At 39.5% G+C, this 22,610-nt stretch overlaps 1 protein-coding gene and 1 pseudogene across 1 annotated transcript; both read left to right on the top strand.

Moving 5' to 3' along the window:
- The window catches only part of LOC113834486, a 40,918-nt pseudogene extending 28,790 nt beyond the window's left edge, over positions 1 to 12,128 (top strand).
- Positions 8,978 to 10,033, top strand: LOC113834484 (endogenous retrovirus group K member 7 Pro protein-like). The gene has a single exon (XM_027403741.2). The coding sequence runs from the start codon at positions 8,978 to 8,980 to the stop codon at positions 9,734 to 9,736; it is 759 nt and encodes a 252-aa protein (XP_027259542.1). The 3' UTR covers positions 9,737 to 10,033.
- Positions 12,129 to 22,610: the final 10,482 nt, after the last annotated feature.

The raw sequence follows: 22,610 nt of genomic DNA, 5'->3' as shown, positions 1-22,610 counted from the left end.
TGTAAATGTCCACATGTGGGCAGTCAGAAATATACACAGAACCTTGGGCAACTGTTCAGGCATCCGGATGTCTCTGTTGCATCTTACTTTTGGAAGTTGCTTGCATTGCACTTCCTGTTTAATAGAGTAATATTATATCCTTCTTGGGTTTTTGATGGGGTTAAAGACTACATAGTTACAGTTTTCTTGTTATCAAATTTAGAAAAAGAAAATTACAAAACATGTATAAAGTATATAATGTGTTTGAGAGACATAAAAGCTTAAGTTGTTTATACGATAATGTTGTAAGGTCCGACAGGTAGTTTGAGATTGGCAATACAAATTAGGATATAAAAGTAAATTAGATACAAAACTTTTGACTCACTAAGGTAAGGTGTATATTAAAATATTTAATCTTAATTTGTGAAATACAAATAGACTGTCCATTATAAATGTATTTCTTTCTTGGTTATTCTTATTGTATATAGTTTTACTGTATTAGTGTTAAAGCATTTCCTTCTACTTAGTCAAAAAGGGGAAATGCTGTGTAATATTTGTACACTGTGTGAATATATATTGTTATGATTGGCTTAATAAAGAGCTGAATGGCCAATAGCTAAGTAGGAGGTATTGGAAGGACTTCTGGGCATATAGAGGAAATAGGAGATAAATCTAGTAATGCAATAGAAGTTAGCAGACATGGAGGAAGCAGTAGAAGCTGTGTGTGATAGAGCATAGATTAATAAATGGGTTAATTGAAGTTATAAGTACTAGTGGACAAATCTAGACTAAAGCTGAACTTCCATAATTAATAATAAGTCTCCTTGTCATTTGTGAGCTGGTAGTCCAAAGGAAAGTCAGATAATAAGAGTGGTTGACTTTGTTCCCTCCCAGTGGCAGGTGTTCTCATTAGCACCTAGAGTTGACATTAGTGGTCATATAAGGCAAGGATTCTTCTAGGAACTAAAGAAAGTGAGAAACTTGTATGTGATTACATAGACTGAGAATTCTGGCTGTCATGGGGACTTTCAGTCATAACGTATTTATATTACTTTCACAAATTATTAGACAGTCTTTCTTGAAAGAGAAACTAGGCTTTCCCCTTTAGCCATCTAATCATTTCACTCCACTTTTTATTTTGCCTGTCATCAGTTTCTGAATTCATCAAAATTGTCTTTTTCATTACAGAAAGTAAACATCTTAAGAAAGGAAGTGGAATCTCTGTGGTGCTTAGACCACAGCTTGTCACACAATATACAAATAATCTTTGTTGGGTAAGCATATGAAGCTATGTTGTTGTAAACACAAGTACAATATGCAACATAAATCATAAAATATTGAAAGTTAATTTCATGTCTTAAATACATATTTAAATTGATTACAGATGAATTGAATAGATTTTAAATACCTGGAGGCCAATTTTTTCAACTATTAGAATTTTCATGCTGGAGAAGAGCCTTCCTTAAATTTAGGCATAAAGTTCCCTTTACATTCACTTTATCTTGGCATATATAGTGAGTTGTTAATTTTACAAAATGCTTTTAGAATGCTGATATTCCACCTTGACTTATCAAAAAAGTGTTTACAGTATTTTCACTTGTGGATTTCCATTCTAAATGTTTCAGACTTTTGAGCACCTCTGCACATTTAGGTTAGAGATGTATATCACAGCTAATGGTGCACCCAGGCCATGCTAGTGTTGATTTCTCAGAAATAATGTAACTTTCTGTTATAAAAATGAAAATAGATGAAGAAAACCAAAGGTATACACGTGAATCTCCATAATATTAGCAAAAATAATAAACCTATTAAATGATATGTAAGTACAGTTTAGAAAGACAAGCAATGCATGGAATTACCCCCTGAAGAGGAGACTAGACTCTGGTAGTGCACTGGCTTAGGCTCAAAAGTATTAGGCTGGAATAGTGTATTCCAATTTTACTTTTCTTTAGAACGCAGGCTGTTGCTGAGAGAAGCCCGTCCTCTATCTGTATAATGAGTTGCTGTGACAAGTCCTCTTTTCAGTGTAGTCTGTAATGCATTTACTGGCTGTGCCATGGAAGTGATTTTACTTTCACAGCACTTCTTATCAAAGCACACATTTGTCTAGTGATCCTGCTGGGTCCCCATGACTTATGAATATGATTCTGTCAGATGACTATATTGTATTTATATTTGAAAGTGAATTAGTAGTTAGAATAATTATAATGCTAGCATACTTGTGACTTCTCCATTTGAATTCACTGCTTGAACCCCAACTCAAAGTATCTTTCTCAGAAAGGAGTCATTAGGGAGTCAGAGCATAATACTGCCTTAATTTGGTGTCAATTCTAGATGGATTTACAAGCCTGTCCATTCTTTTCATCTCACAGTGTTGTCCAAAGGATGTGTTTCTGCCTTGTTACCTGATGCCTGTAGAAAAGGCTGAACACTCTATGAAGGGTCAGGCTCTCTTGCATCGTGCAAGGTGTGATCTAAGGCATTTGATTCTAAGGCATAGTTTTAGAAGCTTGGACTTCACCTTCCATGAATCCCAGGGCCTGCCAAACAAAATATATCTAGAGATACGAACGGGTGGCACTATGAACTATAACAAGACAGCTTCTTAAGTGCCTATACCAGTCACCCAAGTTAAACACATTCACACAACACTCATACACACACAAACACACGTGCTCACACACCAACACACACACAAACTCACACACTCTCACACACACTCACACACATACATTCACACAGTTGAGCACTTTTTTCCCCTTGATTATCATGAAATAATACTGTAAGGGTGTTTTAAGATCACAAATATTTTGTATTTCAAAATGATAAAATGTCTTCCTTGAAATTGAAAGCAAAATTAAAACACAATTTTCAAAATAAATGTTAGTTATCTTTATTTTTGAGAATATAGTATAATTTGTCATTTCCCCCTTCTCTTTCCTCCCACCAAACCCTCCCAAGTACCTCTCCTTGTCCTCTTTCAGATTCAAGGCCTCTTTTTATTATTGTTTTATGCACACACACACACACACACACACACACACACACACACACACACACACGAACACACACATATCTAAGTGTAACCTGTACAGACTGTACTATAATTTGTATGATTCAGGGATTACCAATTGGTGTTATAAAACAAATTGGTATGGAAAACAATATTAAAATTTGACATGTTAGTTATGGGTGTCTGCTTCTACTTCTGCCAACTGCTGTATAAAGGCTATCGGATGGCATATATCAGTCATCAGTCTCATTATCAGGGGAGGGCATTTAAGGTAGCCTCTCCTCTGTTGCTTAGATTGTTAGCTGGTGTCATCTTTGTAGATCTCCCTAGTGCCCAATTTCTCTGTAAACCTAAAATGTCTCCCTCTATTATGGTATCTCCATTCTTGTTTTCTTCTATTCTTCCCCCAACTCAACCTTTCTGTCTCTCATGTCCTCCTCACCCCTGCTCTTCTTCCCTTCTCATTCTCCTAGCTCCCTACCCCCTCTTCCTGGGTTCCCAATTTGCTCAGGAGATCTTGTCCCTTTCCCCTTCTCCAGGAGACCATGTCCAGTTGCAGAGAAGGACAAGTGATGAGCAAAGGGGTCCAAACCAGGCTGATGAAACACACAGAAAGACCTGACCTGAATATAGGGGAGCTCTTGGTCCCCAGACTGTTAGTTGGGATACCAGCATGGGACTGATCCAGATGCCAGGGTTTCAGTGAGGAAACCAGGGATATCTACAGGACCTCCTGTGGTAGTTCAGTACTTATCCCTAGCATAGTTGTGGACTTTGGGAGCCCATTCCACATAGAGGAATACTCCCTGAGCCATAGTTCTTGTTGTTTCACTGTAACTGAATGATAAAGGCAATGCTCACTCAAGACAGGACACAGAGAACCTAAACTGAAACTATCCAGGAAAATCTTGCCTTGCTGGATAGCTCACACAGTGCCAGAAGGCTCTCTGCAGGCTGTTGGAGGAGAAAAGTCATCAAACATTTTACAAGGCATTGGACTTTGCATGCTACAACATCGATCCTGTATCTACTGGTACAATTATGGCATGAGAGTTGTGGGAGCAACCTGCTGCTTATCTGATTAGATAAAATCTCCATAAGACAGATTTTAGACCTGGTACCATAACTTTATCATGAACTCACAAATGTGGAGATGATAGGATCTTTTGGGGAGAACTTGCTTTTGCTTTTCTAAGTGTTTATGCCATCAAACTGTATCCTAAACCTTTATATTTATGTCAAGAGAAGCTTGTTTTGGCAGTGGATAGTGGTCATAGCAGAAACTCATACATGGTATAATAAAATTTAACTCTAATATTCAGCTGTGGATGGGCCATCTGTGTTAACCCACCACCTTTAAAGGCTCAGAGAACTTCATGAATGAGAGACAGATGAATGTAAGAGAAAGGGTATGGGAAGAGAGCTGTGAAATGCTGGTTTCCTATCACAATATGGCTGTTGCACAAACCAGGTCACAGAAGCTCTGGAAAACCACACAACACCAAATTAGTGAAAGTTCTAGCCACTTCCCACCTGTGTGGTTTAAAAGAAAATGGCCCCCAAAGGGAGTGACACCTAAGAGGTGTTGCCTTGTTGGAGCAGGTGTGGTCATTTTGGAGGAAGTGTGTTACTGTGGAGGCAGACTTTGAGTTCTCATATATGCTCAAGCTATGTTCAGTGAGGCACTCTACTTCCTGTTGCCTGCATATCAGCATGTAGGAGATACCTCTCCAGCACCATGTGAGCTTGCATGATACCATGTCCCACCATGACGATAATGGACTGAACCTCTGGACTGTAAGCCAGCCACCATAGTTAAAAGTTTTCTTTGCCCAAGTTGAGTAAGAAGGGGAAAAGAGGAGAGGTGAGGAGGACATGAGGGAGCAGGAAGGTTCACTCGAGGAAGGACAGAGGAGAGCTGTTATGATAAATATTTTTGCCAAATGCCGCCTGAGCCCCATTGCCACGTGTGAGCTTTACAACAGCCGCCTGCCCGAGTTAGGCCCAAATGAATACACAGAGAGACTTGTATTAGTTACAATGCTGCTTGGCCAATGACTAGGATTCTCATCTGTTAGCTCAGTCTCAATTATCATACATCTATATATTTTATAAGACTTATCTTATCGGATGCCTTATTGGCATCCCTCCTAGCTGGTGGATCACATCATGCCGCTGGAGCAGGAGCCGAGGGGATTTTTTTTTTTTCCTTCCTTCCTGTTTTTCTTCCACTTAAATATGAGTCTCCTTGCTATGTCACTTCCTGCCTGGATCAGCACTTCTCTACTACATTTCCCAGAATCCTCTTTGACTCCTAGTTCCATCTAACTTGCTGTCTCATTGGCCAAACAGTATTTTATTCAATAATCAATAAGATAAACATACACAGTAGTACATTCCCCATCAGAGAGCAAGATAAGAGATACCATAATAGGGGGAGAGATGATAGGTTTAATGAAAAATCAGGCAATAGGGAAATGTCTGGAGATCTACAATGGCAACATCTCTGTTGTTTTAGGTGCTTCTGTGTTCTTCCTGATTTAAGAAAAATATCCTGTGCCTGCAACTAAGATGTCCGTGTCTTCTGAAAACAGTAATTTCTAACCATGCAGTGTACTTTGTTCAAATTACATTTACAATAATATAAACATTATCTTTTAAAGTAGTGTATAAACTACTACATTTTCAAATTTCATGTTTCCTTACATTTAGCTAATATACCTGTTCCTCTCCCTAATCTTCATAGTCCTGGGTAAGCCTTTAATCCTGTGGGTACCCCCTACTCTTTTCCTGTAACCTGTGTTCCACTGTCTAGTCTTACTGGATTTCCCACTATTGGAAGACTGTGGGCCTCTTTTTTGCCTTTTCATGCACTCTTTATTTTATTCAAACCTTCTGCCAATACCTCATTTCTGCATTTTCCAAAACTTCCACATGTGTTCCTTTTGACCTCCAGTGTTTCTTCTCTTTATTATCATTTTACTTGAAAGATAACAATTTGTAACCCCACTTCTAGTGTACCTGTCAATTTTTTTATTTAAATTAGAAACAAGATTGTTTTACATGTCAATCCCAGTTCCCTCTCCCTCCCCTCCTCCCCTACAACCCCCAACTAAAACCCTACCTATCACATATCCTTTCTGCTGCCCCTTGAGGGTAAGGCCTTCCATAGAGTGTCACCAGAGTCTACATATCGTTTGGGATAGGGCCTAGGACCACCCCCATGTGTCTTGGCTCAGCAACAGAGGAGAGGCTATCTCAAATGCCCTTCCCTGATAATAAGATTGATGACTGACTTACATGCCATCCTAGAGCCTTCATCCAGCTGCTGATGAAATTAGAAGCAGACACCCACAGCTAAACATTGAACGGAACTCAAGTCCAGGTGCAGAGAAGAAGGAGTGATGAGTAAAGGTGTCAAGACCAGGCTGATGAAACCCACAGAAACAGCAGACCTGAACAAAGCAGAGCTCATGGTCCCTGATTGATAGCTGGGAAACCAGCATGGGACTGATCATTAGACACCTTGAATGTGGGTGACAGTGAGGAGACCTCTGAAATCTATGTAACCTCTTGTAGTAGATCAGTACTTATCCCTAGCATAGGAATGGACTTTGGGAGCCCATTCCACATAGGGGGATACTCCCTGAGCCTAGACACAAGGGTGTGAGCCTAGGCCCTATCCAAAGGATATGACAGACCCTGAAGACCCCTTATGGAAGACCTCACCCTCCCTGGGGAGCAGAAAGGGTATGGGATAGGTAGGGTTTTGGTTGAGGGCAGCAGGGGAGGAGGGGAGGGAGACAGAACTGGGATTGACATGTTGTGAGGAGCCGCACTCACATTCGCCATTACAAGATGGCGCTGACATCCACTGCCGGATCAAGTAAACAACGTTGGTATCCATGTGCTCAGTGTTCCACTGCCTAGCCCCGCCTATTCCATGGCGTCATATAGGGTGACGAGTCATCCACCTATCCCAGCTGTACACGCATCGCTCAGAGTCTGTGAGCCTTTATTAGGGGATGGGATTCTTGGCTCGGGGTCTCCGCTCTGGTAAGCTTATGCTCTCCTCTCAAGACGCATTAAAGCTTTACTGCAGAAGGATCCGAATGTCCTGTGTGGTTCTTGCCGGCAAGACTATCTCGCGGGACATCTGGTGCCGAAACCCAGGAACTTGTTAACATCGCCGGCACCGCGGAGACCCCTCGGACGGGGCGGATTCAGAACTGCAGGGTGGTAAGTTAGGAGAGGTATGCTTTATTCTGACACCTTCTTTTTTGACTTTGCTTTTAATTTGTCACCACTATGGGATGGATCAGTAAAAGCCTTAATTCTAGTCTTTATTACATTGGTCTTATATTGTGCCCACCATGGCTGGTGTTCCAGTTCGAGACCAAGCTTACCCCAGGTAGCCTCCAGCATAATGGGCTCTTCAAAACAGAGAGACCTAATTAAAAACTGTCTAGAGATTGAGGCTTGCCGTCCCATGGTAGCAGAGAGTCAAAAAACGCTTAAAGAGGTACAGGATAATATATCAGAAACCGAACGAGATGAGAGATTAGGAGCTCAAAAAAGGAAGGACATGTCTAAGGAAAAAGGCCCTCCCCAGGATACAAAAAAAGGGGGAGAGAAAATAGGGAATAACCGGTCACACCCCGGTAAATTTAAGAGAAATAAAGACTCAAAACCTAGCCTCTACCCTACGGTGAAACTAGAGGCCTTGGAGCTGAGCAACTCAGACTCTGAGATTTTAGACTCTAGCGAGGAAACAGAGCTAGAGCAAGACAGATACCACCCTGATAGATATCGGCTGCCAAAAGTGAAAGCAAATATGAGGCCATCGCCTGTTAATCCAGCGGGTGTACTTCCATCAGCACCCCCATTATTTGATACTGACTCCTTTTTACCATTAGAGGAGTGAAGGAAATTGCAGATGGCTTTTCCAGTCTTTGAAAATTAGGGGGCGAGAGTACATACTCCCGTAGACTATAATCAGATTAAAGAATTGGCTGAATCAGTCCGGAAGTATGGGGTCAATGCCAATTTTACAACAATACAAGTAGAAAAGCTAGCCAACTATGCTATGACACCCACTGATTGGGAGACAACAGTAAAGGCAGTGCTCCCCAATATGGGACAATATATGGAGTGGAAGGCTCTTTGGTATGATGCAGCCCAGGCACAGGCAAAGGCCAATGTCACAGCAGAAAATGAAAATCAGAGACAATGGACCTTTGAAATGCTGACAGGACAGGGGCCACATGCCCTCAATCAAACTAATTACATTTGGGGCATATATGCCCAGATATCAGCTGCCACCATTAAAGCATGGAAGGCATTGACAAAAACGGATGAATCAGGTGGACATCTTACAAAGATAGTCCAGGGGCCCCAGGAGCCATTCTCAGACTTTGTGGCCAGAATGACAGAGGCCGCTAGCCAGATATTCGGTGATGCAGAACAAGCCATGCCTCTGATTGAACAATTAGTCTTTGAACAAGCAACTCAAGAATGCCGAGCAGCCATAGCCCCCCGGAAAAGTAAAGGTTTACAGGACTGGTTAAAGATCTGCAGAGAACTCGGAGGGCCTCTTACTAATGCAGGCTTGGCCGCAGCCATATTACAAACCCAAAGGCGCCGAAATATGTCTGACTGAAAAGCCTGGTTTAATTGTGGAAAAACAGGGCACCTTAAAAAGGACTGTAGAGCCCCTAAAAAGACTAGGGAAATGGAGCTGTGCAAGCGCTGTGGAAAAGGTTATCATAGGGCCAGCGAATGCAAATCTGTGCGGGACATAAAAGGTAGGCTTTTACCCCCTATGGAGGAAACTAAAGCGTCCCAACCAAAAAACAAGCCTCGGGGCCCATGGTCCCAGGGCCCTCAGAAATATGGGAACCAGTTCCAGAAAAGCAACTCGGAGAAGGAAGGGACTCCCGAGGACACTCCGGAGTGGACCTGTGTGCCACCTCCGACTTCTTATTAATGCCCCAAATGAATGTTCAGCTGGTCCCAATCCAGTCTCCGGGGCCTTTACCCCCTGCTACCATTGGGCTCATTTTGGGCCGTGGTTCCTTGACCTTACAAGGACTTATTGTGTATCCTGGAATCGTAGATCCATATCATAAGGAAGAATTCCAGGTCCTCTGCTCCAGCCCTCGGGGCGTGTTCTCCATAAAGCAGGGAGATAGGATCGCACAATTAGTGCTACTGCCCTCCCTTGAGGATAGAGAGACCTGCACCTCCCAAAAAAGAGCCATGGGGTCTACTGGTAATGATTCAGCATATCTGGCCATACCCCTACATGAGAGACCAACTATAAACTTATTGGTTAATGGAAAAGAATTTGAGGGGATTACAGATACAGGGGCGGACAAAAGCATCATTTCATTATATTGGTGGCCAAAATCCTGGCCTACTGTGGTTTCATCTCATTCTCTTCAAGGCCTTGGATATCAATCCTCTCCAGCCGTTAGTGCTTCGGCCCTGGTCTGGCGGAGCACTGAGGGCAGGCAGGGACGCTTTACCCCTTATGTTTTGCCCCTCCCGGTAAATTTGTGGGGGCGAGATGTGTTACAAGCCATGGGCATGACCCTGACCAATGAATATTCCCCTCAGGCATCAGCTATAATGACAAAAATGGGCTATATACCAGGAAGGGGCCTGGGCAGGAGGGAGCAAGGTAGAATAGAGCCCATTGAACAAAAAGGGAATCAAAGTAGAAAAGGACTGGGTTTTATTTAGGGGCCGTTGAGGCTTCACGACCCATACCATGGAATACAGAGGACCCGGTATGGGTCTCTCAATGGCCATTATCCTCTGAAAAGCTGGAAGCAGTCACAAGACTTATACAGGAGCAAGAACAGTTGGGGCATTTAGAAACTTCCACTTCTCCCTGGAACACCCCAATTTTTATTATCAAAAAGAAATCTGGAAAATGGAGGTTGCTCCATGACCTGCGGGCTATTAATAACCAAATGCGCCCTCTGGGCCCTGTCCAGAGAGGCCTCCCTTTGCTCTCTGTGCTACCCCAAAATTGGAAGCTTATTATTATAGATATTAAGGACTGTTTTTTCTCCATCCCCCTCTATCCTCGGGACTGGAAAAGGTTTGCCTTTACTGTTCCCTCACTCAATCACATGGAGCCAGATAAGAGATTCCAATGGAAAATGTTACAACAAGGCATGGCCAATAGCCCAACTATATGCCAATTGTATGTCCAAAAGGCATTGGAATCTGTTAGGAAGCAATTTACATCCATGATTATGATTCACTATATGGATGATATTCTTATCTGCCATAGGAAGATAGAAGTCCTGCAACAAGCCTTCCCCATGCTGGTAGCTGAGTTAAAACAATGGGGACTGGAGATAGCATCAGAGAAGGTCCAGGTCTCAAATACCGGTCTCTTCCTGGGCTCGGTAATTACCCCAACAAAAATAATCCCACAAAAAATAGAAATACGCAAGGACCATCTGAGAACCTTAAATGACTTCCAGAAACTCTTGGGGGATATAAATTGGCTGAGACCCTTTTTAAAGATCCCCTCTGTAGATTTAAAACCCCTTTTCGACATCCTGGAAGGTGAACCTCATATTTCTTCCCCCAGAAGCTTTACTCCGGCTGCTTGTCAAGCCCTACAAAAGGTGAAAAAGGCCTTACAGGATGCACAATTGCATCACATAGATGAGACATTGCCATTCAGCCTATGTGTCTTTAAAACGGCTAAGTTACCGACCGCCGTCTTATGGCAGCATGGGCCGTTGCTTTGGGTTCACCCAAATGCTTCCCCCGCTCGCACTTTGGGGAATAAAAGCAGCTGTCGCTCATTTTGGCAGGGACCCTCATCTCTTGGTTGTACCTTACACTGCTGCACAAATTCAGACTCTGACAGCTACATCTAATGACTGGGCGGTGTTGGTTACCTCCTTTTCAGGGAAAATTGATAATCATTTCCCAAAACATCCAATCCTACAATTTACACAAAATCAGGCTATAGTGTTTCCACAGATGACAGCAAAGCATCCAATCTCGAATGGGACGGTGGTTTACACTGATGGTTCCAAAACCGGTGTAGGGGCTTATGTTATAGGGAATAAGGTAGTTTCTAAACAATTCAATGAAACCTCACCCCAGATCGTTGAGTGCCAACTGGTGCTGGAAGTCCTTGAGGCCTTTCCGGGGCCACTTAACATTGTGTCAGATTCCTCCTATGTGGTTAATGCGGTCAACCTCCTTGAAACTGCTGGTATAATACGACCCTCAAGCAGAGTTGCAGGTATCTTTCAAAAAATACAAATTACCCTATCAAACAGGAGGTTCTCTGTTTTTGTCACCCATGTTCGAGCATATTCGGGGCTCCCAGGACCTATGTCCTCTGGGAATGATTTGGCAGACCGGGCCACAAAGTTGATGGCTGCCGCCTTGTCTACCCAGATACAAGCTGCACAAGAATTTCATCAGCGCTTTCATGTGATGGCTGAAACCCTGCGCCGTCGGTTTGCTTTGACAAGGCAGGAGGCTAGACAAATTGTTACTCAATGTAAAAACTGCTGTGAATTTTTACCTGCACCTCATGTAGGAATAAATCCGCGTGGCATTAGGCTGCTGCAAATGTGGCAAATGGATGTTACACATGTTGCCTCCTTTGGAAAACTCCAATATGTTCATTTCTCAGTGGACACCTGCTCAGGCATAATTTGTGCCACACCTTTGACAGGGGAAAAGGCCGCGCATGTGATTCAACACTGCTTGGAGGCCTGGAATGCCTGGGGAAAGCCTCATATCCTAAAAACAGATAATGGGCCGGCTTATACCTCTCAAAAGTTCCGGCACTTCTACAGACAGATGGAGGTTACCCATCTGACTGGCCTACCTTATAACCCTCAAGGACAAGGCATTGTGGAACGTGCCCATCGCACACTTAAGTCTTATTTAATCAAACAAAAGGAGGGAATGGGAGCATCCTTACCCTCGGTGCCAAGAGTTGCAATATCCATGGCACTCTTTACCCTTAATTTTCTAAACATTGACGCTCAGGGCCATACTGTGGCCAAGCGCCACACCTCAGAACCTGAAAGGCCAAAGGAAATGGTAAAATGGAAAGATATCTTAACTGGTCTTTGGAGAGGCCCAGATCCTATTCTCATAAGATCCAGGGGAGCTATATGTGTTTTTCCACAGGATGAAGAGAATCCCCTGTGAATCCCAGAAAGACTCACCCGAAGAGCCCCTTTGGACCTTCAAAAGTCAGAACTCCACCCTCTCCCCGGGAGTTGAGAGCCGCTATTGTCCAGATTAACTCCTTGCACCTTGACCTGTCCTTGACAGAGGGATTGTCATCATGGATCGCTTCAGCTGTCTCCTATTTTAAGGATTGGGTGGGGATGGGACTTTTTGGCACAATTCTCTGCAGTGATGTGATGTTTATGCTTGGGACTGTGTGTAGACTCAAAACCCAAACAAAAAAGGTAAGGTAGTGGTTGCACAGACACTCGCTGCCCTAGAGAATGGAATCTACCCCGGCATTTGGCTAAGCATGTTGAGGCAATAGGTCGCCGACTGCTCAGCTCCTGCACCTCCGGAGGCTTGACCTCATTGCACAGAATAGAGTGAGGAAGGTTCGACAGGTCAAAAGAGTTGTAAGGCTAAGCACTGCACAGAAAGGGCCTGCGGCTTTTCTTGTGGCTCTTCTGGGAGATATGTCATCTTACATGAAGGTTATATGTCATAATGCCCTTCCCCCAGAAAAAGACATAAGGACGGGTCTGGGCCTGCTCTGGACACAGAGTCTGGAGTCCTGCTCAAGACAAGGTCTGCATCCAGTTTTGGGGAGTTGACCTCTATCTCCACTCTACATTTGGCTGGCCTATAGCCTCTGTGTTTCTATATAATTATATAGGGGGAGATGTGAGGAGCCGCACTCACATTCGCCATTACAAGATGGTGCTGACATCTGCTGCCGGATCAAGTAAACAATGTTGGTATCCATGTGCTCAGTGTTTTTCCACTGCCTAGCCCCGCCTATTCCATGGCGTCATATAGGGTGATGAGTCATCCACCTATCCCAGCTGTACACGCATCGCTCAGAGTCTGTGAGCCTTTATTAGGGGATGGGATTCTTGGCTCGGGGTCTCCGCTCTGGTAAGCTTATGCGCTCCTCTCAAGACGCATTAAAGCTTTACTGCAGAAGGATCCGAATGTTCTGTGTGGTTCTTGCTAGCAAGACTATCGCGCGGGACAACATGTAAAACAATCTTCTTTCTAATTAAAATTTAAAAATTGAAATATGAAAAAAGTAAATAAATGAAACAACAAAAAACCATGTCTCATGAATCCATGTAAAAACAGTACATTATTTCTAATAATATTACTGACAAGTTTTAAAAATACAAAATTATGTGTATAAACACTTTAACTAGGGAAAAGAACAAAAGTACATTTCCCATAACATCTTTTTCTTTGAAACTCTTATTCTTTATTGCTATATATATTGATCATATGTACCCACTAACCACATACCTCTAACTACACTCCCCCTCTCAGAGTCCATTCCTGTGCTAGGGATAAGTACTGATCCACTACAAGGAATCACTGACACCCACATTCAGGGGGTCTGGATCAGTCCCATGCTGGTATTCCTGCTATCAGTCTGGAAACAAAAAGCTCTCCCTTGTTCTGGTCAGCTGTTTCTGTGGGTTTCATCAGCCTGGTATGGATCCCTATGCTCATCTGTCCTCCTTCTCTGCAAATGGATTTCAGTTCAGTTCAAGGTTTAGCTGTGGGTGTCTGCTTCTACTTCCACCAGCTGCTGGATGAAGGCTATATGATGGAATATGAATTAGTCATCAATCTCATTATCAGGAGAGGGTATTTAAGGTAGCCTCTCCTCTGTTGCTTAGATTGTTAGTTGGTGTCATCTTTGTAGCTCTCCAGATATTTCCCTAGTGCCTGATTTCTCTTTGAACTTATAATGTCTCCCTCTATTATATTATCTCTTATCTTGCTCTCTTCTTTTCTTCCCCCAACTCAACCTACCTGCCCCATCATGTCTTCCTTACCCCTCCTCTTCTCCCCTTTCTCATTCTCCTAGTTTCCTCTACCCTCCCCCCATGCTCCCAATTTGCTCTGAATATCTTGTCCTTTTCCCCTTCTCCACGGGACCATGTATGTCTCTCTTGGTGTCCTTCTTGTTTACTGGCTTCTCTGGCAGTGTGGATTGTAGGCTGGTATTGGGAGCGGTGGTCTTTTGTGGCAATGTTTGTTTTTAAGTTATCAGAATTCTATAATAAGGGAAAGTAAATAATTCTGGATTATTCACAATTCTATGCTTACAACATTAAGATGATTCCTTAAAAGAAAAAATAAGATTTAAATCTTGATTAAAAATAAAATATCTTTTAGGGATTGCATCCAAATAGGTGTATTCACATCTCTGTGCCAGCATAATAAGAGAAATCAAAGCCATAATAACTGTTTAGCATAATTTCCATGTTGCAAATGCCTGGGTTTGGTGAATTCCTTTAAAATAAGAGGAAGTTTCCTTTGTGTCCCCTCTCAGAAGTATATGCTCTGCCACTAGATGGTGGCATGAAGTTATGCAGCCTCACTGTCCCCACAATGATAGCTATCCTAAATAAGTTTATGGCCAGATAAGCTGTTGGCTCATGAAAGGCTGTATTATTTTATTTTAGATTAACCTCTAGTAGTTATAACAAAATTAAAGTTAATTCCATATATGTGTTCACTATAGATTAAACTTAATTTTGGAATGTATTTTTTAATAGAAACAGTTTAAAATGTTAGCTAAACTGCATTTCAACAATAATTATGCATATTTGTAATGAAGTTGTATCAGACCAGCATGGTAACTGATGCTGTATGTAACACTGAGTAAGTCTATAAACAAGTTGTACTAAAAGCACAAGTGGAACAGTAGAGATACTTCAAAGACCAATTCTGGTTCAGAATGCCTATAGAGAATTTCTCTCCATTATTTTCCTTTCTAGTCACAAAAACCTCCAAAATCTATTATAGAATCTTTAGATTTCTTCACATATAACCCAGGCATTCAGACACAATATTTACCAATGCAATAATGTGGAGCCAAAATATACAACAATGCATGTATTCAAAGGGCTTGAATAATGAGTATTCAATTTCTATTGATATTATTTCAAAACACTTGACAGACTATAAAATTATTTGACACACACATATGTGATTCAATATTCTTTTCTTGAAATAGATCCCACATAGGACAGAGAATGAAAACATATTAAAACCTGAATAATGTAAATGAAACTTAGTCACATTTGACTTACAAAACAAGCTGGTGTTCATGTTCACCATGATCTTAGGAACCAGAAAAATAAATTTTCTTCATCCAGTGTTTTTATAGCATCAAACTTTGTGGAAAATACAATAAATAACTGTTTGAGAAACCTCCAACAAAGCATTTTTTTATATTTTAGAAAGTTTGCTTAATAATTACACTCTGTACAAAGATTCTTACTTAATAAGGAAGAGTAGATATACACATGAGATATGGCAGCTTAGTTTTTCAATGCTGTAACATAAATAACAAAAATACCCCCATCTGGCAAGAATAAAATGAAATCCAACAGACCACACAGGGAAAGTAAATATGAAAAAAAAAACTACATCAAGGGAATTTAAGAGGAAGGAGGTCTCCATTGGAGACAGAGAAGATGAGGGAGGGGAATGCGGGGTAAGAACTACTAAAAATCATTATCTAAATGTATGAAACTGTGAAATAATTTTAAAATACTTTTAAAATATTCAACACTGTAGAAATTAGGATATATGTTATAACTAAGAAATAGAGAATGTAGGACAAAATAAGAAATAGAAACAAAAAAAATTTGCTAATAACCTGTAGCCTATTATCTCTGAAATGTTTTAAATGTAGAACAGTGTTATTGGGATCAGATTTACAGTGTGATGCTACACATGCAAATGAAATAGCATCTGAATCATGTTTTGTAGCTTAGCATTTCTAATCCACATGAACATAGGAGTAGCTGAAGGGGATTAACTAGATCTCTATACAAGGAGAATAATGTGGTAGGCAGAGACCTATGATAACTTTATATTGTTGGAATACAATGCAGAAAAGTTAATATTAAAACACAATCCCATAAATTTTTAAGTTTATTTTTATGTTGGAAGGAAATTAATTTGACAAACACGTTTTTATCAATAAAAAGCTGACTCCTACTTGGAATTAGTTCATGTTTTCATGGACTGACAGTTCACAAGAGTTTCTCCACAGAATGTTAGCAACATTGTTTCAGGATCAGAATAACTTTAAAGACAGTAAGAACTCTGTCCATCAACTAAGAATCTAGGCAGTAGTGGAGATGCCCTTCCCTATAATGAAAATGATGACTACCTTAATTCCTATCCTAGAGCCTTCGTCCAGTAGCTGATGGATGGAGAAGCAGGCACCCACAGCTAAGCACTGAATCATACTCCTAGAATCCAGTTGTAGAGAGGGAGGAGGGATGACTTTTTTTGTCCATACTGGCCTAAGTTTCCATTTCTTATTTGAATCATTGAGGCATTCTTCAATATTATGACCCTTAATGTGACATATAGATTTTGATATTAGATAAATATTAGACTGAATGATCTTGTTCTCATGAAATTCAGATCTGCAAAATGTCCATTTATTTCTTGCCTTTACATTATACCAATAGCCTTTTAAAATTCCATTCCCATTTGCATATTTATTCCTGTTATTGTAGTAATGGCATATGTCACAGATAGTGAATGTGATAGAGAAATTAGAAAAATTTAAATGACTTGCTTAATAGTGAGTATGTAGATGCTTAAATATTCTTGTGATGACAGTGTGGCAAATATGAAGAATATAGAATATTTACTGAAAACTCAATGTAGTAGAAATCCAAGTTCTCTAAAATATGCATTGAATTATACACAGTTCTCATGCAAATTGAAGCAAGATTTTCCTGACATTGTTTAAATTATTCTGAAATATATACTTGGAGAATATATGGGTAAGGTTTAGACAAGTTAAGACTTTTTTAAAACACTGGCTATAAGAAACATGAAACTTGGGGCATGGGAAATTAAAGTTAGAGTGGCCAAGTACTAAACAGTGCAGGGGAAGAGACATAAGTGAGTCAGGAAAGGTGGACAAGGGACATTTTATGGTGATGGGACACTTTAGTCATCAAAATGTGATAGGAACATGTATCTACACACATGGTACACAATTCTTACCATACTCACACTATGTGATGATATAAAATTCCTGGTTTGAAGACTATACTATAATGATATGATCTATTAGCTTGCAAGAAAATGTTGTCAACAAACTCAGAAATATTTAACTAACTCTGGTACTTTCCCTCTATGAATAACCACCTCAAAATGAGAAGTTGATGATATAATGTAGGGCAACTCTAAACCGCATGGTTAATTCCCTGTTCATATTGAAGACATAGGCAGAAAAATAAAATGTATAACTTCATCAAATTCTCACAGTGCAAATACATGCATTTTAATTTTACAAAGTTAATGTTGCTTCTGTCTTCACAACATACAAAATACTTGCAGGGACTGACAAGATGGATCTGTAGTTCAGAGCATCTAGTGCTCTTGCAAAGGACCCAAGTTCAGTTCCCAGCACCCATTATCAGGTGACTCACAACTGTCTCTACCTCGGATTTCAGGGGATCCTCTCCAGGCACCTTCATTCCTATGCACATATCAACACAGAGACACTCCCACAATATACATGTATTTGAAGATGAAATAGATATTTAAAACAAGCATTTATATAAAAGATTTTATATATCATTCCTCTCAGTTATTTATGAAAATGGACTTCTCTTACGCAATAACATTAATGTACAATGTACTCCTTTTAAAATCCTTTTAAATGTTTTTACATGGAAATCTGTATTTTTAAAATAATTAATTCTTTCCAAATTAAACCAGCATAAATGTTTTTGTCACACAAATTTTATCAAATTAAAGAAAATAAAATTATTTTCATTTCCTAAGCGCTGCTTATCTCCAGAGTTAAAAATCTTCAGGAAGCTGGGAAGGTACTGACATTTCATAAGTTATCATGTATAGTTCTTATATAATGAAGGTATTTATGTAATAATTGTAAAGATGTACACATTATCTTCTTTTGTTCTAGTGTGCTTGCCAATCTGTAGCAAATCCTTAAGGAAAAGAAAATAGAGCTGTGTTCAAGGAATTATAACTATGCTAGGCAGGTTTTAAGTATAATGTCAGAAGGCAAGGTTGGAAATTGTCTCATCGAAGAAAATATATTGGTTGGGGCTTCTATTTCTATGATGACACACCATGACTAAAAGCAGTTTGGGGGAAAAGTGGTTTATTTCTTTTTCATTTTATACCTTCTATTCCATTACCCATGGAAGTCAGGATAGGAATACAAGACATGGATTGGGAAACAGAAACTGATGCAGAGACCTTGAAGAGATATTGCTAATTACCCTGACTATTCCTAGCTTGCTCAGCCCTTGAGTGGCACTCCCAAGGAAGGGCCTGGACCCTCATCAATCACTAATTAAGAAAATATGCTACAGACTGCCTACAGGCCAGTTGTATGGGGGAACTTAATCACTGAGGGTTTCTCTACCCAAATTACTCTTGCTTGTGTTAAGGTGAAATAAAACTAGCCACAAGAGAGACATTTTAAAAAAAGTAGTTCTGGAATTCATCAATCAGAATTACTTGAATATATTTTGTGTTTTAAACATTTGAGATGTGTTGTTTGATTACTGTAGCCAGAGGCTTTTTCTGTGCCCTGTCTAGTCCCACAGCTGCATATAAAATAATCACTCAGAGGCTTAATATTAATTATAATTGTTTGGCCAATGGCTAAGGCTTATTTCAGTCTAGCTCTTACATTTCACTAACACATTTCTATTTATCTCTGTGTCACCACGTGGTATGGGCTTATCATAGACACTCTGACATCTTTTTCCTCCGGTGGCTGCTGGTGTCTACTTTTGGACTTTGCCTTCTTTCTCCCTGAATCTCTTCTTGGATTTCCTGCCTAGCTGTGTTCTGCCCTGACATAGACCAGAACAGCTTTATTCTTCAACAAATAAAATTAACACATATTCACAGCATACCAAAGGACATACATCCAAAATTGTTTCCCCTTTTCAGTCTAATTAAAAGGAAGCTTTTAACTTTAACATTGTAGAATTACATAAAACAAAACAGTTATTAGTTATCAAAATAATCAATTACAATATGAGTCTATTTGTATTTGGCAAAATTAAAGAAAAATCATCTATTCTATCTTTGTGCGTCTTAAGTTTTATATCTAATTAAACTTTTATCATAACTATGAAAAAGCATAATTACAATTATCTAGTCTTCAATTTCATCAAAGACCCCAGAAGGATTTAATATGACCTGAGTAAACAGAAAGTGAATTGTAAGAAACTGCCAAAACTTTAGAAATGACAAAGATATTTGGCTACATGGACAGTAACCCAAAGTTATTCTGTAACATTAGGGCATCCATCTTCAGACTACAGGCTAAAGTATCTGGTAGACTTCTCAGTGAAGCAGGAAATTTGGAAATGTCCCACTTATATTGGCAATTTGTCAATCACTTTCCTCTGTGTCCTGCAGAATGTCTGGTAGACACTCCCAAGGAGCAGGAGCCCTGAAGGACTGTCCCATCTTGTTTTGGCAGGTTCAGCAGTTACTTTCCTATGGGTCCTGCATGTCCAATGTATATAGCATACAATAAAGCAGCCCAGGAAAGAGCAGTTTCTTGCCCAAAGGGCTAGCCTTGCCATATTGAAAGCAAACTCTTTAAGGAGATTCTTTGATGCCTATCATCCTCTTGAAGTAATTGGTACTGCCAGGAGATGTCTCACTGTCAATAAAAGTCTAAGTTTTTAAAACATCTTAAGTGTCATATTCTGTATGTCTTTGAAATTTTTGGAGATTGCTTATCTATCTGAAATATATCTCTGTATATCTAGAATCCCTAGCAAGACTACAAGTTTGACTATTATAGATGACTGTTAATAATTATTTCTTAATTGTACATTACATTTTTGAATGAGTTGCATAAGCATAATACTTTAAGCAGGAGTAGAAACATACATGTAATATAACAAAATTGGCCTTAAATTTGTGCCAATATACAAAAATCCTTTAAACAGGAATAGGTACATATATGCATTATAACAAAAATAACTTTGAATTTGTATCATTATACATATGAAGAGCAAATTATAGTGTGAGAAAAAATTGCAAGAAGGGAATATCATGATATAAATGATAATTAGACAAAAGATATAAGTGTAAATCTAGGTACCTTATATGAGACTTCAAGATATACAACACTAAGTTTAATGGAAATAGAGACAGAAACAGGAAAATTAAACTAGTTGGGTGTTTCAGTACCTCAACTGGAAAATTTAGGATGAATGAAATGTAAAGTATATCACAATTCTGTGTGCCTAGTGGACCTCATAAATTTCTACATTGCCTGCCAATCATCACTGAAGAATAGACATCTTTCCAAACTACACACAGCCCACCACCCAAGAAAAAGCATATGTTTCTCAGCAAACTTGTTTAAACAAATGATTTTAGGAGAATTGAAATCAGATAAATTATGTTTTCTGACCAGAGTGGAATAATGCAGTACATCAATAACAGAATGAAGCTTTGGAAATACACACATGAAAATGAAACAATCTCCTAAATAACAGATGGATTAAACAATTCATAAGGCAAACCAAGAAACATTTTGACATAAATGAAAACAAACACAGTCTACCAAAAGTAATGGGATGCAGCAAACATCTTCTAGAATGATAACATATAGCTGCAAGTGCATTTTAAAAATGAATATTTTAACACAATATTCTTTTGAGAAATGTTTTTATTTTAAAGGTATATATCTTAAATATATGCACATATATGTGTAATAATAAAATGTGTATGCTATTTAAATATAGTGCAGTGCCCTCAGAATCCAGAAGGGGGCATTTGATGCCTTGGTGCTAGAGCTGAAGTTAAAGTGCATCACTGGATGTGAGTGCTGGGAACTGTACTTGTTTGCTCTACTAACTGCTGATTCATCTCGGCAACCTCATCTCATCATTCCAAGTATTGCCTTTCATAAACTAGCTAATGACTGTTAAATCGAAAGCACACAGTGAAAATAAATAATAAAGATTAGGAATGAGAAGAAATAAAATGTAATTGAGAGTGAAAATTCAATAGATAATTTTAACAATGGCAAGAAGTTGCTTATGCTCAACCTGGTCTAGGTAATTTATCAATACTCCTACCGAGACCCAAGAGAAGATTACAAGCTGTAATGAAGGCCAGAGATTGACTTAGGAGAAATAAGTTTGTAAAGGAATATGGTAGTTCCATAACCAAATTGTATATTATATAGATAAAATGTTAAAATTCCTTGAAAGGCACAAAATTGTCCCTGAAAGAATGACAAGTTTAGCTCTCTATAGGGAACACATACACATACAACACACACACACACAAACACACACACACACACACACACACACACACACACACACACACACACACACGATATCTCTTAATTAGCAGAGATGATTGTTCCTCAACCTATAAAACTAAGAAACGCTTTTCATATTATCAGATATAACTTGCCAAGGAGAACTTCCCCCAAATCTAGGGTTGGTGAGGGTTTTATTCTTTGAATTCTCAGGAGAATAAAGGTATACAGAGACCACTGGATGAATGAGACATATGAAGAAAAAGGATAAATCATCTAGGAAAAAATTCCCAAGAAAAAATAGTAAATTGACCTATTGGTATAGCACATTTACAACAGGGTAAAATTTCGTAATTCTTCTCAAATATTTGTTTCTTTTTTCTATACAGACATATAATACAATTGATCTCTGAAGTCTCAGTCCAATTAAAGATTAAAGCTGGAGTTAGAGAATGGCTCTCTCCTTCTCTAAACCCAAGCATGCTTTTTAAAGAACAATCCAATATCTCTGTCTCATGTCAGAAGAGCCATCTGACATAGAACAGAAGAAAAACAAATATTTAGGACTATTGTATTGCTACTAATCTCATAATTTTTGTCATGATATTAATGGTCATATAGAGTACTAACCAATTCTAGAAAAAGTTTGGTCTATCTACATATATATGATTTCTGGTCTGAGTTTCCATCAGTTTTCTGCAGTGGGCATTGTACCTATGCAACTCATTGAAAACTGTTATGTAAAGTTCTAGTCCTTGAAGGCTACTATACATACTGTTTAGGATAATTAAGATAACAGCCAAACTTGCAGTCATGTTAGATATGTTTTCTAGGTCAAACAGAGATATATTTAGATAGACTGTTAGTCTCAACCACTTCAGAGATCTACAGAAGACAAAATTAAAGATGCTTTAATGACAAAAGGCTTTTCTTCTTTTAATATTTGATGGCTTTTTCCCTTTTTCATTTAAATTAGAAATGAGCTTGTTTTCCATGTCAATCCCAGTTCCCTCTCCTTCCCCTCCTCCTCTGCCCTCCACCAATCCCTTATCCCATCCCCTTTCTGCTCCC

The sequence above is a fragment of the Cricetulus griseus genome, chromosome 2, assembly GCF_003668045.3.
Source record: "Cricetulus griseus strain 17A/GY chromosome 2, alternate assembly CriGri-PICRH-1.0, whole genome shotgun sequence".
NCBI classification, from domain to species: Eukaryota; Metazoa; Chordata; class Mammalia; order Rodentia; family Cricetidae; genus Cricetulus; species Cricetulus griseus.
Note: the sequence above shows the minus strand (reverse complement) of the source record. Positions and strands in the feature narration are given on the sequence as shown.